Source organism: Rhinatrema bivittatum, chromosome 9 (assembly GCF_901001135.1).
Source record: "Rhinatrema bivittatum chromosome 9, aRhiBiv1.1, whole genome shotgun sequence".
NCBI classification, from domain to species: Eukaryota; Metazoa; Chordata; class Amphibia; order Gymnophiona; family Rhinatrematidae; genus Rhinatrema; species Rhinatrema bivittatum.
Genome location: NC_042623.1, coordinates 166,756,202 through 166,780,771, shown reverse-complemented (window position 1 = coordinate 166,780,771; position 24,570 = coordinate 166,756,202). Strand labels below are relative to the sequence as shown.

At 44.3% G+C, this 24,570-nt stretch overlaps 1 protein-coding gene across 1 annotated transcript in view; it reads right to left on the bottom strand.

Moving 5' to 3' along the window:
- CROCC2 (ciliary rootlet coiled-coil, rootletin family member 2) overlaps positions 1–24,570 on the bottom strand; it is a 505,095-nt gene that overhangs the window by 171,644 nt on the left and 308,881 nt on the right. The window contains 2 exon segments of the mRNA XM_029616014.1: positions 6,646–6,825; positions 9,985–10,154. Of these exon segments, the coding sequence (XP_029471874.1) occupies positions 6,646–6,825; positions 9,985–10,154 (350 nt within the window).

Here is a 24,570-nt window from a genome sequence, read left to right as displayed (position 1 = left end):
GCCAGTTTGTAATCCACGAAAGGACATCGCCACCTATCCCATGACTTTTTATTTTTCCTAGAAGCCTCTCATGAGGAACTTTGTCAAATGCCTTCTGAAAATCCAAGTACACTACATCTACAGGGTCACCTTTATCCACATGTTTATTAACTCCTTTAAAAAAAGTGAAGCAGATTTGTGAGGCAAGACTTGCCTTGGGTAAAGCCATGCTGACTTTGTTCCATTAAACCATGTCTTTCTATATGTTCTGTGATTTTGATGTTTAGAATACTCTCCACTATTTTTCCTGGCACTGAAGTCAGGCTAACCGGTCTGTAGTTTCCCGGATCTTCCCTGGAGCCCTTTTTAAATAAGAAAATTAGGTCTTACCTCCGATAATTTTCGTTCCTGTAGTACCAAGGATCAGTCCAGACTCCTGGGTTTTGCCTCCGCACCAGCAGGTGGAGACAGAGCCAAACTTGTCAGGCTCCACATATATACCAGGGTGCCACCCACAGCCTGTCAGTATAACGTAATGTCAAAGCAGAAAACCCTGAACTGAACACTAACTACAAACCCCCGGGAGATTAACTAATGATGAATTAGAATTAGGGCATCCCGACAGTGAGGTTCCAATAATAAGAAAAGTAGTCCAAGTGCCTGTAACTAAAAACTCACCTGAGCTAAAAAAATTCTAACTTATCCCTATCAATTAAAAAGCAGAATGAAAATAGAAACAAAAAACACACTTTGAAATGTTTGTATGCTAATGCCAAAAGTCTAAGAAGTAAGAAGGGAGAGTTAGAGTGTATAGCAGTGAATGATGACATAGACTTAATTGGCATCTCAGAGACATGGTGGAAGGAGGATAAACAATGGGACAGAGCTATACCAGGATACAAATTATATCACAATGATAGCAGCAACTTGGTGGTGGGGTGGTGCTTTATGTCCGGGATGGCATAGAGTCCAACAGGATAAAGATCCTGCAAGAGACCTTCCCCACCCATGTACGAAGCCTCGGCGTACTCATTGACTGTCATCTTAACTACAAGAAATTCATTAATAACACCCTTAAAGACTGCTTCTACAAACTGCACACCCTAAAAAGACTCAAACCTCTCTTACATCTCAGCGACTTCCGCACCATATTACAAGCCCTCATATTATCGAAAATAGATTACTGCAACTCCTTGCTACTAGGTTTGCCTAAAAACACCATCCAACCTTTACAACTACTCCAAAATGCAGCTGCCAGGATTCTCACCAACACTCACAAATATGATCACATAACCCCTGTACTCAAACATCTACATTGGTTACCCGTCGCATCTAGAATTACCTTCAAAGCCCTCACCCTAATACACAAATCCCTTCATAACAACAACATGCACTGGTTCAAAGAACACTTCTCCTTTCACAACAGTAGTAGACCCACCAGAAAACAATATCTAGCCACACTACACACCCCCTCACCTAAGCTTACTAAACTCCGCACCACTAACGAAAGAGCCCTCTCCCTAGCAGGACCGATAATTTGGAATAAACTACCCACTTCCCTCCGCCAAGAAACCTGCCCAAAAATATTCAGGCAAAACCTGAAGACTTGGTTCTTTAGACACTCATACACCTAACATTCACACATTCACTAGCCCCCCCGCTCCCTAACTCCTAACCTCCCTCCTCCCTTCTCCCCCCCCCCACCCCTTTTTCCTTCCCACCCCCTAACCACCCCTTTCCATCTTGCCTAACAATTAGCTTTCTACTATGCTTCCCGGAAAGCAAATTTATCAAGACAGCTTACTGTAAATAAGAACATTTTTACTCACAAACGTGTATATATTCCTCGACAACCATTGTATATACAAATTTATTCCTCCTACAAATGTTGATATCAATCATATCTAGCAGAATCTCCCTGCCCCTCTTCTGACTAACCACTATCATGTATCCCACTTAGTTAATTATTACTTGTATAACTTCCATATTATTCGTATGTTATTGTTTTTGTTATTATTGTTATTTCTACTATTCCTATTATAATCATGTGACAAATGTAAAGCCTGTTGCTAAGTTCTGTTCTCTGTAAACCGATGAGATGTTCCCAACGTTCGTCGGTATATAAAAGATATTAAATAAATAAAATAAATAAATAAATGCAGAATTGAATCTTTATGGGGAGAAAACCCTTGTGTGTTGGGGAAGAGTATAGTGATAGGAGTAACAACCGACTAAATGGCCAAAATGATGAGACAGACAGTGAAAAGGTAAGAAAAATTAGGGAAGCTAACCAAATTGGTAGTGCAGTAATAATGGGAAATTTCAATTACCAACAATCAATATGTCTATTTATCCACAGAACTATGACCTAAGCAACTTTACCAAAAATACGTTGTATCACAAATATTTGTTCTTTATATCATTGGTGCTATAGACTAGAAGGCCTTCACGCTGAAACAGAAAATGGTGGCAGGTCCGAATTACCCAAAGGGACCCCTGTAGAATTGAAAAATCATCACATAAGTACCTAGGGATTTCCTGCAGCAGCACCCTGTGAATCATCTGGAGGAGCGCCGGGCAAAGTGAGTCACTACGAGACGTCCCTGAAGCAGCGGCTCGCGAAACACGTACGCGTCAGACTCTTGACTCTGGTACCATTTCAAAGAATAAAGGGAAGTACAATTCTTTGATATTTTTAAGAAAAACGTAGAAAAATTAAAAAAAATATTTTTGCAAAACTGGACTAGTGGACCAATGATTAAAAAGGACCCGTAACGGTGTAAACACAAGTTTAAGCTTGTCAACCTGTGGGTGTTATGAAGGTCCCAAAGTCATAGACAAATTGTGTTGAAATGTTATTATGAAAAGTCTATAGCACCAATGGTCCTTTTGGTAACTGCTGCAACTGCGGAATCAATCTTGGGAAGCCTGAGGAGCTCCCATGCGTCCTCCGGGAGCGGGTACAATTTTTCCATCGCTCGGCCGACCTTTAAACCTAGCTCCGGATTGTCCCATTCCTTATACAATAAGTCTGTGACCGACCAGTGAAAGGGAAAGGAACGAGCCGGACCTCAGAGACCCACCATGACGGGGTCCATAGATCCAACCCTGGAATCCTCGGGGGGACTTCAATAGCGAGCTCCTCTAGAATAACCGGTATCAGCGGCCCTAGCTCATCTCTTCGAAACAGGCGCACCACCTTCGGATCATTGCCGTCCGTCGCCTGGACCGCCCCCGGCTTGGCCGGCTGAGGATAAAGCTCAGGATCCTCTTCCTGTCTGTCGCCAGCAGGTATTGGGGGCGCTGGATCGTCCTCCGATGAGTCCGATTGAGAAGACTCCGTCAACTTTTCCCGAGAACGGAGAGGACGCTTTGGCTTGGGGGCATCCGCCCCCTCTGACTGCCTGGACCGTTTCCGTGAAGAAGAGTCCCGGGGCAACTTGGATCGCGACCTCCGTCCCGATCTGCGAGCCTTGAAGAACTTGCGCATCATGTCCACAAAGTGGGAGGAGAACGAAGAAGAAGAACCATCCGACTCCGGATCCTCCTCATCTGAGGAAACCCCAGTTGGAGCTATCGGCCCCATGCCCCCACCAGGAGCAGCCGGCCTCGGGAGAGCGGAGGAGGAAAAGACCCATCACCCAGCGCATCCAGCGCTGTCTTTTCCTGGTCCCGGAAGGTTGCTAACAAGGCCTCTGAACCAGCACTGAGCTGGAATGGAGCCGGGCCTCCGGGGCTCCCGACGCGATCTGGAGCCTTGCTCAGGCTCCTTGCCAAGAAAATCCTGTGAGGAGCCTTCCCCACCGGAGACACAGGCCGTGCAGACCCCAGCGCGGGAAATCCGCGCGCGCGCACTGCCACAGGCAGAACAGGCCGCACCACGCGGCATATCCCCGGGCTTGATTAGTTGAGTACACGAAAAAAGAACCGCGGTGTTCGGCACGATTTCCCGGTCAGTAGGCTGCACCACGCGGCAAATCCCTGGGCTCGATTAGTTGAGTACACGAAAAAAGAACCGCGGCGTTCGGCGCGATTTCCCGGTCCCCCCGGGCCGAAAAAACGGCCAAAAAATGGTAAAAAAGCGGCGAAAAACGGCGAAAAATGGAACGAAAACCCGGCCGGCGGAGGCCCTAACTCCAGGCAAGTTTTAAAAACGAACTTTTAAAAAATTGTAAATTTTACCTGTACCTGAAGAAAACGGCAGGCTGGACGAGGATGAGTGGCCGAGACCCCCGGCATCACCCCGAGCCACGGCAGAAGTAGGGTCCCCAACCCTCTGCTCTGCAGCCTCTATTACCAGGGGGGATGGTCCCACCAGGACCTGACAACCCCCTGGGAGGCTAGACGCTGCACTGCTGGCCTGCAGCGGAAAACTTTTTTTTTTTTTTTAAATTTAAAGGAACCCTACCAAGATCCCTAACAAGAAGAAACAGCAGCACTAAGGTAAGAATATCAAGAACCAAATCCCTAACTTAGCACCACCGAGAGACACTAGGCTTTGCACCTCCACCATCTGCTGGAGACAGAAGAATACTGGGAGACACTAGGTGGCACCTCAGGGGTATAGGACAGAGTCCGCAAAGTCTTCTTCTGTCTCCATCTGCTGGTGGGGAGGCAAAACCCAGCTGTCCTGGACTGATCCGGGTACGTACAGGGAATGGTCTGTTTTCCAGTGGAATAAAGTAAACAGTGGAGTGCCTCAGGGATCTGTACTTGGACTGGTGCTTTTTAATATATTTAAAAATGATCTGGAAAGGGGTACGATGAGTGAGGTGATCAAATTTGCGGATGACACAAAAGTATGCAGAGTATTTACATCTCAAATGGATTGTGATAAAATGCAGGACCTTATGAGACTGTAAAATTGGGTGTCCAAATGGCAGATGATGCATATAGGGAAAAATAATCCTTGCTATAGTTACACAATGTTAGGTTCCATATTTGGAGTTACCAACCAGGAAAGAGATGTAGGCATCATAGTGGATAATACATTGACATCGTCGGCTTTGTGTGCTGTGGCGGACAAAAAAAGCAAACAGTATTAGGCATTCTTAGGAAGGCAATGGCGATTAAAACAGTGGATGTCATAATGCCTTTTTATCACTCCATGGTGAGACCTCACCTTGAATACTGTGTACAATTCTGATCGCCGCATCTCAAAAAAGATATAGTTGCACTGGAGAAAGTACGGAGAAGTTTGACCAAAACGATAAAGGGCATGAAACGGGTCCCCTGTGAGGAAAGGCTAAAGAGGTTAGGACTATTAAGCTTGGAGAAGAGACAGCTGAGGGGGGATATGATAAAGGTCTACAAAATCATGAAAGAACTTGAACAGGTAAATGTAAATTGGTTATTTACTCTCTCAGACAATAAAAGGACTAGTCATGCTATGAAGTTAGCAAGTAGCTCATTTAAAACAAATCAGAGAAAATTATTTTTCACTCAACGCATAATTAAGCTCTGGAATTCATTGCCAGAGGATGTGGTTATGACAGTTAGTGTAACTGCGTTTAAAAAAGTTTTTGATAATTTCCTAGAGGAGAACTGCTATAAATCAATAAATAATCAATAAAAAATAGTAGCTTGGGATCTATTTAATGTTTGGGTACTTGCCAGGTATTTGTCACATGGATTGTCCACTGTTGGAAACAGCATGTTGGGCTTGATGGACTCTTGGTCTGACCCAGTATGGCATGTCTTATGTTCATATATACACCTAAATCTACCTGCTTAATTAGGTGGAACGGTTACATGCATAAATGGAACTCTGTTTATACATTTAGAATTCCTTATTCAGCTGCTATTCATCTGAGCTAATTAGCCAGATAAGAATATCTGGCTACTTCAACTCCTTCCAGTTAGGCCCCTGCCCATCCCATCATTTAGCCAGCTAACTATTTAGCTGGATAAGTAGTTATGTGATTAAGTGGCAGCCGTCGGTACTTAGCCAGGTAAGTCAAACCTTATCCAGCTAAGTGGTGCTGAAATGACCTCATACCTTTTTAAATGTTTAAATTACATATGCAAGTCCTAACCACACTTCCTGGAACACCCTTCCCCCTCCATGAATGCCCCTTTTCTGTGCATACAAAGTGATGTGTACAATGTAATTACACGCATAATATAAGGTGTTGAAAATCAACATTGTATGAATATGACCAACTTATACACAACTTCTCAATTTATGCATTTAAGTCCTGACTAAGCTCTTGAAAATTTAGTCTGACTGAAATTCTTGCTCACATAAAAACAGCGCTATTATACCACTCTCTATAGCACTTCCTATAGGAAGTTAGCTGTGATATTCTGCACAGTCAGTGCTTGTTCACTACTCTTTAGATCACTTTGTGCTGGAGCTGTGGTAGATATGAGTTTCCCCATGGACAGCACTTGTCCACTATTCTCTATCTCTCCTCCTGCTGGGGCTGCACTAGCTGTCAGTTTCACCTCTCCCTTCAGAGCCTGATTTTGGGAAGGGCAGGGATAGGAGATGCTCTAGTCACTCTTCTCCTTTAGTTTGTCCAACCTCTCTATGGTTTTCATTGTTTCTCATCACCTCCATCCCTTCTCACTCCTTCTCCTTGTTTCCTATTCACCATTTGTTTTGCATTCTTCTCCTCTATTTATTTATTTATTTATTTATTTAATGTGTGCCTGCCTCTTTACCTTTTGCTTTTCATTCTCCACCAGCAAAAGGCTTTTGTCCCTCTCCTCCTGTAGGCAGAGAATCTCCTCGGTAAGCTCTCGTTTCTCTGCTTCACATTTTGAAGTCAACTCTTCTTTCTCCTGCTGCAGTCTGTGCACAGCTTCTTCCTTTTCTTCTGTCAGGGCCTTGTGCAGATTCGCCTGGTAGAGGGAGTTAAATAAAACTATAATAAGTGTATGGACGTTATACACCCCCACTAAGCCAGAGTGCTGGTAGGAGCTTCCTGGGACTTTTTCCTCCTGTAAATTGGAGCTTGGTTCACTAAGTGTTCATCCTGTCTTTCTGTTCAGAGGAGAGGAATAGGAGAAAAATTCCTAAATTAATCCATCAGTGCTGCCTATGAACCAATAGAGTTGGTCCCTGAGGAAGCAGCCATTTTCCCAGGGCCTTAGAGAATCCATCTGCATCATGCACTCACATTATGTTGCCCTTATCAGACATGAGACTTAAATACAGCTCTCCCACCAAACATCACACTACAGTGAGGCCTAGTCACACACTACAGTGAGGCCTAGTTACAGGAATGGGCCTAGAGCTGCCATTCTATGCAACTAACCAATTCCATCTCCATTCTACAGCTTTACTATTTTAATCACAAACAGCATTTCCCAGAAACATTTGGTTTTTTTTTTTACCTAAGAAAAAAAAGCAAGATGAAATTATTATCAAACAAACTCCATCTTTTTCTAGGGAAGCTCCAGGTCTGGATTTTTCTATGGTAGTCCAATTTTAGGGGTGACAGTTTCTACCTCCATTTGCCCATGATCATGTGCTTCTCTCCCCCCCCCCCCCCCTAACCAGTCCAATTCCCTCCCACTGACCCTCCACAGAGCACAGGGCTGCTACTGTTACTAGAATCAGTGAGAATGGGCCAGGGACTGAGTCAGGCCAAGGCATGCACTCATAGGCCCTACTTTCCCTGGGCTTTCATGTATGAGGTGGGGCCTGTGAGAGCATGGCTCAACTTCATTATCTGGCCTCATGATCACTGACTGATTCTAGTAATAGCAGAGGTAAAGCAGTAATCCTGAGCTCTGTGGAGGGATTGTATGAGGGAAAGGATCACTTTCTTTCCTTCCTGGCACACAGAAACTGCCACAGAAAAATCTGCAGGAGTGTGCCTTCTCCAGCACTTCAATCTCTGCTATGTGGCTGGAGCTGCGGAAAACTACTGGAGTGGAGTGAATAGCTGGAGGCAGAGGCTTTGGAGAGACAGCCCGGTGGAGCCAGTAGTCAGTGAGTCTAGAAGGGGAAAGAGAAAAGGAAAAGGTCTGGGATGGGATGAGGTGATGAAGAGCATACTTGGGAACTCTCCGGATTTGGCCTGGAGACTGCGAATTCTGAACAAATGGCCAGGTCTCCGGGCCAACACCCGAAAACTCTGGGTGCCCTACTGCATAAGGCTGGAAGAAAAAATGGCTGGAGCAGCATAGGCCCGAAGGAAGAGGAATGTCAGCACCTGTGCTGCAGGAGGATGAGGAAAAGTGCAGGGCCGCACAGCAGGAGTGAGACAAGCAGGAGCATAATTAGCACCCACCTCCCTCCTCTCCCCCCCCCAGAAACTGCAGACGCAGGAAGAGCAGCAGCATTGAGCCATGCACAGGAAATAAAACAAGGGCAGCGCAGGCCTGATGCTGCAGAAGAGGAGGAAGCGACACATTTGTCTCGTGAGCTTGAGGAAAGAGGCTGCTCTTGTGGTTAAATGAGGATCAAGATGAGAAGAGAGAATGAGAATGCATGTATGTGTACGAGAGTGCATGTGTTGTGGAAGAGGGAGAAAAGTGAATGAGTGTGCATGTGTGTGTGGAAAAAGAAGAAGAGTGAGTGTGCATGTGTGCTAGAGAGCATGTATTAGCATGGAAGAGGGAGGGAAGTGAATTTGTGTGTGTGGTAAAGAGAGAGAAGTGAGTGTGCATTTGTATGTGAGAGTACATGAATGTGTATGGAAGAGGGAGAGACATGAATGAGTGTGCATGTGTGTGTGTGTGCATGTGGAAAAGGGAATATACATGTGTGTGTGAGTGCATGTATGTGGAAGAGGAAGAGAAGTGTGTGTGTTAGAATGAGCATATATATGTGTGAGTGTGCTGGAATGTGAGATAAAGTTTGTGGATATGCTGCTACCAGGTCTGCTTCCTCCCTCCACTACCTCGTGACAATCACAGGGTGACAAGAAATCAAAGGTTCCCAGGTATAAGAGAAATGGTCCGGGGTGGGAGAAGAGAAGCAAGAGGTCTGTGGTCAAGGAAGAGAGAAGGACCAGGTGTATGTATAATCAGAAGTCAGAGGAAGTAGGTATCTAGTGGTATATCTAGTACTCCCAGATGGGAGGTGTCTATTTAAAGCTGAACAAAACTTATGAGCTCACTTGGCTTGGAGTTCCTTCCTTCCTGTTTCCTGTCCTGAGAAGGTGACTGGTGGACCTAAAGATAGGGTTCCCAGGCCCTTAGGATCAGGAAGAGTAATCTTAGAATCCAAGAGCGGACCTTTGAGGTTTTGAGGTTTGTACCTTGTGTAGAATTTGATAATATAAGCAGGTAATGTATATTTAATAAGTATTTTGTAAATAAAGAAATATTCCAAGGAACCAGAGATGAGGTCTTAAGAAAGAGTGGAGTTAACACCTATTCTCATCTCTTTGAGAAAGATTTCTTCAGTGATTTGGAGAAAGAGGATTTTTATTGGTGAGGAGTCAAAAGGAAGACTGCCTTGCAAGGATAAGATCCTACAGAGCTTCTGGTTAAAGGAAAGAATCAGAATAGAAGTTTCTGAAGTACATTAGAAGAGTTTCCAGTTTTCTAATGGGAAAGAATCTGCATCCAGCTTGGAGGTACCATCCAGGAAAGTGCCCAGGGAGGGTCATTTTCCACAAGCACCTACCTCCAGGGAGTGCAGATTTGCCAGTGATGGTATCTCTGTTTTTCTTTTTGGAACTTTCTTTTCTGCATTGATGTGCACTATTCTAGAGGGTAGTCTCTGTGAATTTTCATCTTCAGTCAAGTAACCAATAAAAGGATTTAATTTTGAATAATAGCTGACTGTGTGCAGTACATATCTTTTACCTGAAGGTATGAGAAACCCTCTAAGGGCAGCCAGAGGTCTTGAAAGACTGACTCTTTCCCCCATTCAAGAAAGAACCCCAGGAGCAAGTGCTAATCTGGCCCCAGCACTCCCAAATGTATCGCTGAGCCCTGTGGGACAGGGCCTACAGCTGTGTAGGAGCTGCACTGTATTATTAGAGCAATATTTCTCTCCACTAGTCTCTTGGTCCATCATTAAACCAACGTTGGAGTGCTTACCTTTTCCTTCTTGAGGTGTTCCAGGGCCTCCTGGTGGACCAGCGCTTGATTCTTTAGTGACAGTTGAGCCTCTTGCTCAGTCTGCGACAGTCTCTGCTCCAGAAGCTCCTTTTCTTTCTTCCTCACAATTCCCTGAGCCTCCAGGTCATGCTGTGACCTCTCAAACTCCTCTACACAGTAAGCAAACAATTTGTGAACTTTTCTATAAATGATTTCTATACCACCACCCAACTCCTGTGCTTGGAGCCTCAGATCTGCCTGTTGGATTTCCTCTCTCACAATATCATCACCTCCCTTCTAGAATGTATCCTGAGTTCTGTTGTGTAGTTGGATTTAAATAAATTTATTAAAGATATGGTAAAAAAAAAAAAAGGAAAATAAAATCTATCTTTATCAGTAAGAGAAAATGCATTCATTAAGTCATCAAAAGCCACAAAATGACCCTGAGCCCACAACTGACACAAAAAAAAGAAAGGCCTATTTGTTTCCACCTCTTAAGCACCATAGAAATTAAGCTGGGCACAAAAAGTTTGTTATGTGCAATGAAAGTTAGCAAATGGTGTCCAGAGGTGAGAAGGGCTTCACTTATTACTGGCCAGCAACAAGATGCACTCAACTCCTCTACTCACAGACACTTTGGAGGGGATCAGTTTTAGCCCAGGTGCAGGAAGCACAGGCAGGGGGAGGCAGAAGCAGCACTCAGATGGGTTGTCTTCTTCTTCTGAACTGGTAATGATCGATTGACTTTGAAGCTAAATGCTTGCTCTCTGCTGCTTTTAAGGGCTCACCTATGCATAACTCAGCAGTTTCATCCATAGTCAGGTAAATATACAATTAAGGTTTTGATAGGCTGCAGTTTCCTGTACTTTCAGAGTTCTTTGTTTCTTTCTCCAGGTTCAGAGAGAGGACAGCATGTCAACTGCCAGCTGTTCTAATCTGACAGTGAACTGATAAGTCCTGCTCTGGGATTGGCCCCAGAGTCATAAAAAGAGGCCCCTAGTGCTCTGAATTCACAGATTCATACAGCATCAATTGTCCTTATGTTTTCTCTTGCCCTCACAGGGTGCCATCCAGGCTGGTAGGGGCCTGTTAATCTGTAAAGCTGGTCATATATATAGCAACTGCAAAGTCTCTCATATCTGCATTTGGCTGCAAATAGCCACACAGGCCAATATCCATTTATTCTGATGTCAGAGAGTTCATCTTAGTTGCTTGTTCTGTTAGCAAGAATTGGGGTACCCTAAAAGCCCCATCTCAACTTATTTCTCAATGAGACAGATGATGCTGCACTATCGGAGGAGGATCTACTGCTACTTCTGAGAGACTTACATAGTTCCTCTATGTTTGGCACCCCAGAGTACTGAGAACACAGAAAAGTCCACATGTATGTCCAGAGCAAAGCAGGGATAACATGTTGTGAGAGATTTCATCTTATCATGGATGTCGTTCTTCAGCCAGTTTGAAGAGGCACAAGTCTTTTTTTGTTTTTTTGTAGCACTAAAAACTCTGTTGTGAGTTGAAGAGCTGTTGTAGAGCTCAAAGTTCTACTAGCTAGGAAAGACAAGTCTATTTGGTGCCGCTGGATGATACCATCCACAGATCATGGCTATTTAAGCCTGCTTATCTATGAAAAACAGGGATGAATTAGCCATGCTTATTACCCACTGCCTCCCTAGACAATCTATTACCTTGCAAATGCTTAAGCTCTGAAAAAGACTGAGGAGTTTATGAGGCAGCGTGCATGCGAAAACTCCTGCACATACTCAGTAATGTTTGCTGAGCTCTGAGAGATAGGTCTGTTTGGCACCATTGAATGACGTAACCCGCATGTCATGGCTAATTCATCCTACTGTCTACAGAGAGCCCTATTTACAGGTAAACAAACTAGCTTTTTCTTTGCATATAGGAGCTGGGAATTAAGACTGCCACATGTGTGTTTTAGGATGGCTGGAAGAGGACAGAGAGAGGCAGCAGCTGCAGGAGTTCTCTGGGACAGCTGAGAGAAAGAAGAGCACCAACCTGTGTGACAGAGAGGAATCCATCCCCCTGCTGTGCAGCGAAGCCTGATAGTATTTGAACCAAACACAGACCATTCAGCAATTCTCTAAAATAACTCATTGAGTTTCATAAGACCGAAGCAGAAACATAGCTGCATCTAACTCAGCTGCCTGCAGCATAAAGATCCTAGTCTTTTCTCTCTCTCTCTGTTCAGGTGACCACCAGCACACCTTAAGGCCAATATAATAAGCCCTGTGTTAAAAGCATTTCCTGAAATTCAATGTGCATTTCCTAATGCAGGTGCTAAAAAAAAATTATTACTCTCGATGCAGTAAGCAAATGACATGCTACTGCATCAGGAGTTAAAAATATTTGCAAAAACAAAAATATATGTAAAATCAAAAGTTAAAATGTGCTCTCAGCACAGGCTGATCACTCATTTTAAATCAGGTGGTTAAAGAATCTTTTGGACAGGATTTATGAGCACAAACATCATAAAATATTTTTATGTGTACAAAATATGATTTATACTTGATTTGTGTGCACAACTTGTTGTTCACATAATGTTTATGCACAGAAAACTTGCTGTTTGCGCACAAGGCTCTCATTTAAAGATGTAACTTCCACTGAGCGCTAGAGTTAAAACTAGCATCAGCACAGTTAGGCCCTCTTTGCTGCTGGCCTGAACTGAGATCTTATCTTGCCACTGAACCTGCTTTCTCTTGCCACCATCGTTTGCTGTCATTGCTACTGCCAGTCAGACCTGCTTTACCTTCCCCCATCCACAGCCCTGCCTTCTTTTGCTGCCGCTGTAGCCACCTGACCTGCTCCCCCTTGCCTCCACTGCAGCTGCCTGGACCAGCCTTCTTTTTCTGCCGCCACCACTGTGACCACTTGACCCTGCTTCCCTTTCCACCAGACCTGTCTTCATTGCTGCCACTCACCAGCTGCTGTGGGACCTGCACTGCTTCCACTGATTCTACGAGATCTGGGGGGGGCGGGGGGCGGGAGGGGGAATTGCAGGATAAGCAGAAGATGGGGAGGACTGGGAGAGCTGGAGACCTGGGGAGCAGAAGATGGGAACTGGAGGAGAGCAAAAGGAAAGGGGTAGGGGGCAGGAGGGATAGGGAGCAAGAAGTGGGGATGAGAGCAGAGAAAGGAGGAGGGAGGCTGTAGAAAGAGGAGGGACGATGGGTAAAGGAGTGAGGAGACAGAAAAGGACCTCTTTGTCTCTCCCCCCCTCCCTCTTTCCACTCTCAGTCACTCCTCTCTTTCCTCTGGCATTAATTGTAAATGATGGGGGTGGAGTTGGAGGCAATTTGCATGGTTCTCTCCCCCTCGGCCAAAATGGCATTCCGTTGTCCCCTTATAAGAGTTTCATAGCCTTGTCTAATCACTATTTAGTGAAATGTGTACAGAATTACCCTCATATTGGGCTCTGGTAAAAGGAAATGTTTTAAGAAAGTTTGTAGTAAAGATGGCCTTACTGCTCTTAGACTTTAGATGTCCCCATCCTGCATTTAACCAGGGGGGTTAATAAACATGTGGGTAATGGTCAGCTGGTGGGTGCAGTGTATTTGAATTTTCAGATGGTGTTTGGCAAAGTGCCCCATTAGAGATTCCTGAGAAGATAGGAGGCGATGTCCTATTGTGAACTGCAAGCTAGTTACAAGACAGGAAACAGAGAGTAGGATTAATTGGTCAGTTTTCTCAGTGGAGAAGGGTAAACAGTGGAGTGCCTCAGGGATCTGTTCTTGAATGTGGTAATCACATTTGCAGATGACATAAAATTATTCCGAGTTGTTTAATCACAAACAGACTGTGAAAAATTGCAGAACCTTGTAAGACTGAAAGAATGGGCATTTAAATGGCAGATGAAATTTAATGTGGACAAGAGCACACATGGGGAAAATTAATCCATATTGTAGTTACATGATGTTAGGTTCCATATCAGAAGTTATTGCTCAGGAAAAGGGCCAGGGTGTCACAGAAGACAATACTTTGAAATATTCAGTTCAGTGTGTGGCAGCATTCAAAATAGCAAATAGAATGTTATAAATTATTAGGAAAGGAACGGAGAATAAAACAATGAATTTCATAATGCCTTGTATTGCTCCATGGTGAGGCCACACCTGGAGTAATGTGTGCAGTTCTGGTAGCCACATCTCAAAAAAGAAATTGAGAAATTTATTTTCTATTAGTCCAGCTACACCAGTCCAACCATTAACAAGTAGGTGTTTTGGGGGGCTGTTGGAGGAAGAAGGATCCTGTGTCGACATTGCTGTCCAGGAATGAGTTTGGCTAGCTCTCCAGCGGCTGAGGGGGGAGGAGATGCGAGCACACCTTGTTTTTGTGCCAGCTGTGGAGTTCGTAGACAGGGGAAATGAGTCTGCCTGAGGTACTTGGCACTGTAAGGCCTGCAGGGTCCTCCAGGCTGCGGTGCAGAAAGATCCAATATGCCTAGCATGCACATGAATGGGGGAGAAACATGGTGGCTGCTCGGTGGCAAGTCGAGCTCCCACCTCGCCGCCTGCATCATTTTTTGGCGCACCATGCTCTGAAGGCCCTGACATGCGGTTTGCCACGCAGCCTTCAGAGATGTTGACCATCTAGGAATCTCCCACATGATCGGGCCCAGAACCCAGGGACGTTCTGGAAGGGAGCAAGGAGTTTGATGCACTCCTGATTTTGGTGCCAGATGTACCCTCCGTGAGGCCCTTCGCCAGGGGTACTGGCATTGATCTTTGGGCCTCGGAGAGATTTTTCTCTGGAATTTTTTCATTTTTTACATCATGCTTTTTGTGCCATTACGTTGCTGGGGAAGGTGCCTCAGGGGGCTAATTCAAGCCTGCCAGACAATCTTGGCCCAGTTCCTTCCCCTACGGTTCCTTTCAAGAGATGGGGATGCGGAGGAGCCTGGAGATGATTTGGTCATAGGCCTATTTCCCCAAGACGAGATAGGGTTTTTGACTGAACAGGAGGTTTCCTGTCTTTGGCTAGAGGAGCCGAAGCCATAGGAGTCTCCAATGTGGGAGACTATTATTCCATTATTACAGGAAGTCCAGGGATTTGGGTCTGAGAGGAGTTAAACTGCTTCAACGGCTGTACCCCCTTCCACCTATAGTTGCATTGCAAATGGTACAGAGAAGGATGACCAAAATGATAAAGGAGATGGAAAAGACTAAAGAGTTTCAGCTTGGAAAAGAGATGGCTGAGGGAAGATATGATTGAGGTCTATAAAATCATGAGTGGAATAGGAGAGGTAAATGTAAATTGGTCATTTACTCTTTCAAAAAAGACTGAGGTCCATATTCAAAAGCCATTTAGATGGATAACTCAAAGGTTATAAAAAAGAAGATTTCTAGGGGCGTTCTGGGGAGGGGCTATCAGGTCAACTTAGCCGAATTTTGAGAATATAGGGCTAGGTTAGCTGGTTAACTTTAGATCTGGATAACTTTAGACCTGCCTTAGAGCAGATCTAAAGTTAACAGGCTTTGTGTGGCTAGATAACTCCCTACTTACCTGGATATCTTTAAAATATATCCAGGTAAGTAGTGCTGTCAGAGAAGAAACAAAAAACAAACAAAGGGACCAGAGGCTCAATTCTTCCCCTCCCGATCCCCAAATTTTATATATGGGCCATGCACTCCCTACTCCCAAACTCCTTTTAAAATTTGTAATACTTCTGTGGTAGGCATGTCGCTGCCCCACCCTTATTCCCAGTATTATAGATCTGAATGTGGTTCCCTTCCCTCCCCCAATCTCTCCCACCCATCCACAGTGTTAGAAGTCCTGTGTGCATCCCTTCAGGCCCCCCCCCTCCCCCCTCATCTCATCCCCATACAAAAAAAAAAACCTCTGCTGGGAGCGAGGTCCCAAATCTACTGCTGCCAGCAATCCAGCACTGCTTCTGTCTTCTAGCGTTGGAAGCATAAACTATGGGTAGTTTGAGCTATCCAACCACACAAAGTCGGTTAACCTGAGACTTAACCAGCTATATTCCAAAGCTGGCCTGTTAGGTTTAAAGTCAAATGGCTAGCAGTAGCCGGATAACTTTAGCCATGTATATTCAGCGGGAAGTTTATCTCACTGAATATATGTGACAAGTTATCCAGCTACCGTCAGTCTGATAACTTGTCCACTAACTGGCCTATTGAATATGGACTTCAAAAAGACTAGGGGACACTCCATGAGGTTAATATGTAGCATATACAAAACAAATTGGAGAAAATTATTTTTCACTTAATGTACATTTAAGCTCTGGATTCATTCCTGGAAGATGTGGTTAAGGCAGTTAGTGTAGCTAGGTTTAAAAAAGGTTTAGACAAATAAGTTCCTGGAGGAGAAGTCCATAAACTATTACTAACCAAGTAGACTTAAGGAATAGCCACTACTCATCACTATGCAATAGCAATATTGTATCTATTTACTGTTTGGGATCTTGTTAGATGCATGTGACCTGGATTAGCCACTATTGGAAACAGCATACTGGACTTGATGGACCCTCGGTCTGACCCAGTAAGGCAAATTTTTTATGTTCTTAACCAATAAATCAGTATTTATTTTTGTGGAGGTTTGGAATCTAAACCTAAAGAAAGCAACGGACTCTATTGGTCTCCTTGTTTCACAGTGAGTTTCACCTACTTAAATACAAAAGCTACTGCCTAGAAAGTAACTGGAGATAGATTAATTATTATTATTATTTATTAATCTTGTTATGCCCCTGGATCGCTTTCCTCATGGGCGTTCCTGGGTCCGGGACCAACCTGGCGAGAGCCCTCTCTAGAGCAGACTCTGTCGGTCCTCACGTTCTTGGTGCTTGGTGCCTCCACCTAGGGAAGTAGGTGTTAGTGGGTGGGATTTCCCTCCCTTCACCCCAGGAAAACAAATGGGACTGTGAACAAGACTAGCAGTATGTACAAATATATACAGGTTTATTAGACTATATAGGTATATATATTTCTTAGGGATGTGAATCGTTTTAGGACGATTAAAATTATCGTCCGATAATTTTAATATCGTCTTAAACCGTTATGGAACACAATACAATAGAGATTCTAACGATTTATCGTTATAAATCGTTAGAATCGTGAGCCGGCACACTAAAACCCCCTAAAACCCACCCCCGACCCTTTAAATTAAATCCCCCACCCTCCCGAACCCCCCCCAAATGACTTAAATAACCTGTGGGTCCAGCGGCGGTCCGGAACGGCAGCGGTCCGGAACGGGCTCCTGCTCCTGAATCTTGTTGTCTTCAGCCGGCGCCATTTTCCAAAATGGCGCCGAAAAATGGCGGCGGCCATAGACGAACACGATTGGACGGCAGGAGGTCCTTCCGGACCCCCGCTGGACTTTTGGCAAGTCTCGTGGGGGTCAGGAGGCCCCCCACAAGCTGGCCAAAAGTTCCTGGAGGTCCAGTGGGGGTCAGGGAGCGATTTCCCGCCGCGAATCGTTTTCGTACGGAAAATGGCGCCGGCAGGAGATCGACTGCAGGAGGTTGTTCAGCGAGGCGCCGGAACCCTCGCTGAACGACCTCCTGCAGTCGATCTCCTGCCGGCGCCATTTTCCGTACGAAAACGATTCGCGGCGGGAAATCGCTCCCTGACCCCCGCTGGACCTCCAGGAACTTTTGGCCAGCTTGTGGGGGGCCTCCTGACCCCCACGAGACTTGCCAAAAGTCCAGCGGGGGTCCGGAAGGACCTCCTGCCGTCCAATCGTGTTCGTCTATGGCCGCCGCCATTTTTCGGCGCCATTTTGGAAAATGGCGCCGGCTGAAGACAACAAGATTCAGGAGCAGGAGCCCGTTCCGGACCGCTGCCGTTCCGGACCGCCGCTGGACCCGCAGGTTATTTAAGTCATTTGGGGGGGGGTTCGGGAGGGTGGGGGATTTAATTTAAAGGGTCGGGGGTGGGTTTTAGGGGGTTTTAATGTGCCGGTTTTGCGATTTTTCGATTTTTCGATTTTTCACGATTTTTCACGATTTTTCACGATATTTTACCCCCCCAAACGGCAACAATACGATTCCCTCCCCCTCCCAGCCGAAATCGATCATTAAGACGATCGAGGACACGATTCACATCCCTAATATTTCTTCATGACTATGTACATCGCTAATAGGATGTCAAACAGTACACTTAACTTCTCGTGGCTAATAGTCTCAGGCCACACAACTATAGACATTTTTACAAGGTAGCAAGAACATTTTATATTTGGCAATTTGGGGTTGTTGGCCCCCACATTATACCACCTTATAGAAGGGAACTCTTGCATTCCCACTTAAACAAGTATTATTATTATCCTCCCCCTTTTATCCCAAGTCTCACCCATGTTAAAAGATGAAACTGGGCTGGAGGGCAGTGTTGGCCCGGGGGGGTCCGATTTATCTAAACCGCTGCCATCTCTTTGTTGCTGCTTCTGCTCCACTGAAATGTTTGAGCCAACGCTGGGGTCCATGCCCTCCTGGGGGACCTGACTCCACCTCCTGGAATGCTGTTGTGGTCCTCGCCCTCCTGGGGAACCCAACTGTATCTCCGGACCTGCTGCTGGGGTTCCCTTGCTTCTGGGGCTGCTGAATCTGCCACTGGGATCCAAACCCTCCAGAGGGACTGCTCAATCTGCTGCTGGGGTCCACAAACCTCCTGGGGGACTTCTCAATCTACCGCTAGATCCCCTTGCTCAAGTGGGGAACCAGGGTCACCTCCCAATTTGCTGCGAGGGTTCACACCCTCTAGGGGGACCGCTCAATCTGCCACTGGAGTCCCTTCTGGGGGATCACTCCACCTCTGGATCTGCCACTGTCCTTCAGCTCTTCTCCCTTGGTAGGAGGGTTTTCCTGGCTTGGGCTTACAGCTTCAAGGGGCTCATGGCTTGTTTAGTGTTCAGTGATTGAGGCCCTCCGCAGTCTCAGCTTTCAGTGATTTTAGCTCCGCTAAGCTAATGGCTAGCCATTATTTCCCAGCCTGATTGGGTTACCTTCTGTTAGCCAAAAGGCCAAAACCAAGGCAGGACCATGGAAAGAGAATGTGTGTACAGCCTTACATTCTGCCTGGCCTTTTCTCTGTTGTCTGAGAACTAGGTACCCAAGAGTCTGACTCCCTTGTTAGTCAGGGTGAGAATCTGCTTGCTTCCTAGGACTGATTTCAGTACATTTCTCTTATAAATCCCCCTCTCATTCAGAATTCTCCAGTATAGGACATTTCCAGTCATAATTCTGTAATATAGGATTTTGCTATCCTTCGATTTAAAGTGATATTCCACTGCAAGTTGCCAACAATAGTTTAGGGGGCTTTGACTTGCAAATCCTCTACCTGAGTCTATGACTCATCTATTCAATGGTCATTTAAGTACCCTCATAGTAAGGGATCTGGCAACCCTTTCAGTCTCATTTTGGGTTTCCTGGGCTGGCAGCTCATGTTACATAGCTGTATTGTCTTCTTTTTTTCTCTGCTACAGTTTGCTTAAATGGTAGCATGCTCTTTAACCCCTGTCTCCCTTGGGAAGTGGGTTTCAGTCTTGATAAACTGCAGTTCTAAAACAATTCTCTGTAATCTTCATGCCAAAATTTAAATTACTGCACTGGTGGTGGCAAAGAAAATCAAATATACTTTTTGCTATTGGTATTGCAGCAGATAATAAGTTATCTAAGGTAGTGGATGGCCTTACCAGCCAGCCTCAAAATGACTATATGTATGGCATTTCTTGTAAGTGAAAGGCAGCTTAGGCCTTACTATAATGCTAAATTATTTTTATCTTGAATCATGAGAATTTTCCAGCAAAGGGAGGTTCTAAGAGGTGTATATCTAGGAAGTGAGTAAAAGGGAGATCCTTCTCCCAAAGTGGATGGGTTATGAAGTTGGTATTTAAGATGCTTCCACAAGCACTGACAAGAGTTTTGAGAGAAAGATTTCTGAGACAGAGGGGTTTGAAGTCTTGAAGTTTTAGAGGAATTCAAAGCTACAGACTGGAGAAGCAAAGGGACCTCTTCTAGGACGAGCCAAGGGCCTTCTCTGAGGTAAAGGATCCCTAAATCAGTGGCGACGCCCAATCTGCCCAGGGAAGCCCACAGCTAGAAGTGTGATTACAGGAGAAGAGATTCTGCTGTTTTTTTTTCACTGGGGCCTAAAGGAAGTAAGGGGCCTTGATACAAGCCTGAGAGGGAAAAATTATTTTGGACTGTGCTCAAATATTGTGTGAAGAGAACTGTGAGGAACAGCTGTGAAGATTTTTGTGACTGGAATTGAGAAGTTATTTCTGGTTTCAAGTGCTGGACTATGCTATTTTAATTTTTCATCTTTTTCTAACTCTCTGGACTTTGAAACTTGGACTATGAAGTAAATTCTTTTTCTATTTTGAAACAACAGTCTGGGTGTGGACTCCTGTTTTTTCTGTGTGACTTCTCTTGGGCCCCATAGCAATAGTATTCCCCAGTGGAAAGGAACCCTGTGCCGGGGCTGCAGACAGATTTTCTCATCCCTGCAGCGCTTGAAGGTGACTACCCTGTGAAAGAAGGTTACACAATGATTTGGTAAGATTATTTTTCAGAAAAGATCAGGCTTGTTAACCTGTAAAGCTGGCTGGGACTTTGCCATAAAGTTAGGAGCCTTCCAGCTTTGGGAGTGTCCAGGGAAGTATAGTGGTTAGCAAGTGATTTATTTTATTTAATTAATTAATTTATTTAAAAACTAATATTCCACAGTTTCCAGCAATGCAGTTTAATGTAGCTATCAGCAGAACATCCATAAGAAACATTCAATCACATAAACAAAATGACTATATAATAAAACTTGTATTAATATTTCTTTAAAAACTTAGGGGTCGATTTTAAGACCTCTGCGCGCATCCATGTGCGTGATTCCCGGAGTGCACGCACGGACGTGCCAATTTTATAACATGCACGCGGCGACACGTGCATGTTATAAAATACGATATCTGCGCACACATGCGCGCCTGATTTTATAATCGGCGCGTGCATGTGCAAGTGGGTCACAACTCGTGCGTGCAGGGGTTGGAATTTCGGCAACACGGTCGGGCCTTTGCCCAGTTCCCTCCCAGTCCACTCCAGTTAAAGAATGGACTTAGGGGCAACTTTCCTATACCACTACCTATGCTTTCTCACTTTTCCCCTCTCCTCCCCGACCCCTAAACTAACCCTATCTACCCTATTTTTTTTTTGTTTCAGTACTTACTTCCTCTTCGGAGGAGAAGTAAGAACCGCGCACCAGCTGGCTGCCGGCACGCGCTTCCCCACAACAGGGCCTAATGGCCACTGTCCTCGTCGGCCCCCACCCTGCCCCTCCCTGCCCCCCATGGCCCGCCCCTTTTCACTGGCCCGGCACTTCTGCACGTACCGGGCAATATACGTGTGGCCAGGCCCTTTCAAAAATGTGCTTGGCACGCACAGGGCCCAACCATGCGCGTATCCCCCGGTATTTGCACGCACAGGCCATCAAAAATCCAGGCAATAGTGAATAACAGGATCATTTCACTACGTTACATTCTACCCGTGCACTTACTGAAAAAACTTAGCTGTTAATTTCTTTCTAAATTGTACTTAATCCATTTTATTTTGCAGCTCATTTGGATGGGCTTTCCACAATGGAGGCCCAGGTTTCTTGCAGTGATAGTTTCTGTCCATCCCTAAAAAAGGGTGAATCTTTGTAAAATCTTTACAGGTGTCTCCGCAAGACAAAGGAAGGAATCAACATCTTGGAGGAGTGGAGAAAGCCAATATGTGTGTAAATCCATTCTTTTAAAGGTTTATTCTCAATTTTTCCAGTGACGAGGACATTTGTATTTTGAAAGAAACTGAATGGACCCATCATCTTATATTTTTGTGGAAGTTGGAGAGCTGAAAACTTCTGTAATTAGGACAATACATTCGGAAGTTGAAGGGATACTTGCTCTGCAAACATTTTGTGTTTTTGTATGTAGTCTGTAAACTATATTTTGGGGAGTCCAGAAGTTTGAATTGGACTTTTGTATTTTCTGCTACTTCATGAAAGTTCAGTAAACTTTTTTGGTTTTGGAACAATATATTTTAGTGAAGAGTATTTTTTGTTAACTGTGTGTGATCTTCTTTGGCTTCACAACATGAGTTGTCCCCCACTGGAAAAATCCTAATCTGGATCTGCAGCCAGTTTTTTCCCTAACACTGCAGTTCTCGAAAGTGGCCCTGTACTTGTCTCAGGAAGTGTTCCTGACAAAAGGGGTTACAGATGCAAGTTAGAATGTTCTCTTGCAATTCTCTGAGTTCACAGAGCCCCAAAATAATCTCACTGGGTAATCCGAATATTGATGACGATATTAAATCATCAGCAGTAGATAATCCTTATTCAACATCTGTAAATATGTGAAGTTTAAATATAGTCTTTTTGGATGATTGGAATGCTGCTGATAATTCTAAAGCCTCAATATTGGCAAGCTTCAACAAACTAGATGAACAGCAGGTGAATCTATTTCTAGACACGGTTAGATGTATGACTTGTGTTTTTGATCCTTGTCCATCCTGTCTGATAAAATCTACATGCACACGACTAACAACACCGATACTGAATGCCTCCTTATCTGAAATGCTAAGTGCTCTAAAACAAGCAATAGTTGGTCACTAATGAAAAAAAAAATCTCTTCATTCAGGTAAAATACAGCTGGACCCCTTAAGACAAATATCTAATAGAAATGAGTTCAAGAAAGCATTAAAAACTTACTTTTTCATGGAAGCGTTTGGAAAGCCTGAGCTTTCTCAGTAGTAGTTATTTTAACCATACAAGAGGCCAGTCAAAGTCAATACCCAAACACTAGGAGGTTTTAATTTTAATTATTTGTTAGTTTAGTCGCTATATCTCTTTCTTTCTGCCTTTATTTTTTTGTACCCCCAAAATTTTGTTTTATTGATCAAGATGCAGATTGTATTTTTATTCTAACTTTGTTTTACTTGTTTTATTATTTTATTTTATTTTATTATTTTATTTAACTTGAATTTTTGTTTTGATTTCTAAGTTTATTATTATTGTAAACCGCTTTGGTCAATCCTGTATTGGTAAAACGGTATATAAACATGTTAAATAAATAAATACAGAATATATGTATGGGCGATTCATACATTTTTAATAAAGATAAAAGATAAATAGAATATTTCAGACCAATCTCTAATATCCCTTTCTAGGGAAAATTATCAGGAGATCTTTTGCAAGAAAATAGATTCTTTGGACCTGATGAAACTGATTTTCAGAAAGGCTCAAGGTACTGAGACAGTTCTTCTTAGAATGCTGGACAAGGGGATCTGGATCTGAAAGTAATGTTTGATACCTTAGATCATATCATCCTACTAGAATGATTAAAGGATCTAGGACTTGAAGGGATACTACTGAATGTATTTTCAAATGATTGGTACCAACCTGTACAACTGGAGGAAGATATCTCTCAAGGGTCCATCTCCACTGCTATTCTATACATATTTGCAGCCTTTAGGGAAAATCATCAGCAAGTTTGGTGCTGAGTATCATTGCTATGCTGATGATATTCAGCTGTTTATCCTCCTGAAACTATCTAGCTGCTGTAACGGATTGGCTACTCTCTCACAAACTGATGTTAAGTGCATCAATAACCGTGAAAAAAAAAAAAAGTTAAGCCTTTAAATTCTCTCCCTCAAAATGGTGGATTTTCAATAGCATGCAAAACCTAGTATGTAGCCTGGGAGTGACTGTGGATTCTAAGCTTTGCATGGATTCACAAATCTTGGCAACTGCCTGGAGCACTTTTTTGCATCTGTGACTAATAGGTCAGTTGTGTCCTAACTTTGAGAAGGCATGGCTGGCTACCGTTATTCATGCTCATATGACCCTCCTCAATTTGTTATATTTTTGTCTCTCAGCCAGGAGTATTAAGAACTCAAATTAATTAAAAAATGCCGATGTCCTTTTACTAACAGACACTAGTTTGAGAGATTATATAATTCAGTATTCGATGATCTCTATTGGCTTCTCGAATCTTATTGCATTAAATGTAAAGTCCTATATTCGACTTTTAGACATCAAAAGGACTAGGTTCTAATTATTTGAATGACCTACTGAACCTGTATATGCCTATTAATTCCTGAAGTCATCTATAGAGTCATTAGTTTGTGTCTGGCCTTTATCTGAGGCAAAAGTAGCAGTGACCAAAGACCGTGCCTGCTCATGTTATGTACCCAGACTGCATTACTCCACATGAAGTAATATAGTTTGGGTGCATAACATGAGAAGGTACATAGCAAAATTCTCAGGTTTTCTGAGCTCTAAGAGATATTTTCTGTCTCAGCACTGTCTATTGACATCATTGATTGTTGTCCTGCTTATCCACAGAGGGGTAGATTTTCAGAGCCCTGCTCGCCTAAATCCGCCCAAAACCGGGCGGATTTAGGCGAGCAGGGCCCTGCGCGCCGGGAAGCCTATTTTACATAGGCCTCCCGGCGCGCGCAGAGCCCCGGGACTCGCGTAAGTCCCGGGGTTCTCGGAGGGGGGCGTGTCGGGGGCGTGTCGGGGGGCGGGCCCGGTCGTCGCGGCGTTCTGGGGGCGTGTCGGCAGCGTTTTGGGGGCGGGTACGGGGCGTGGC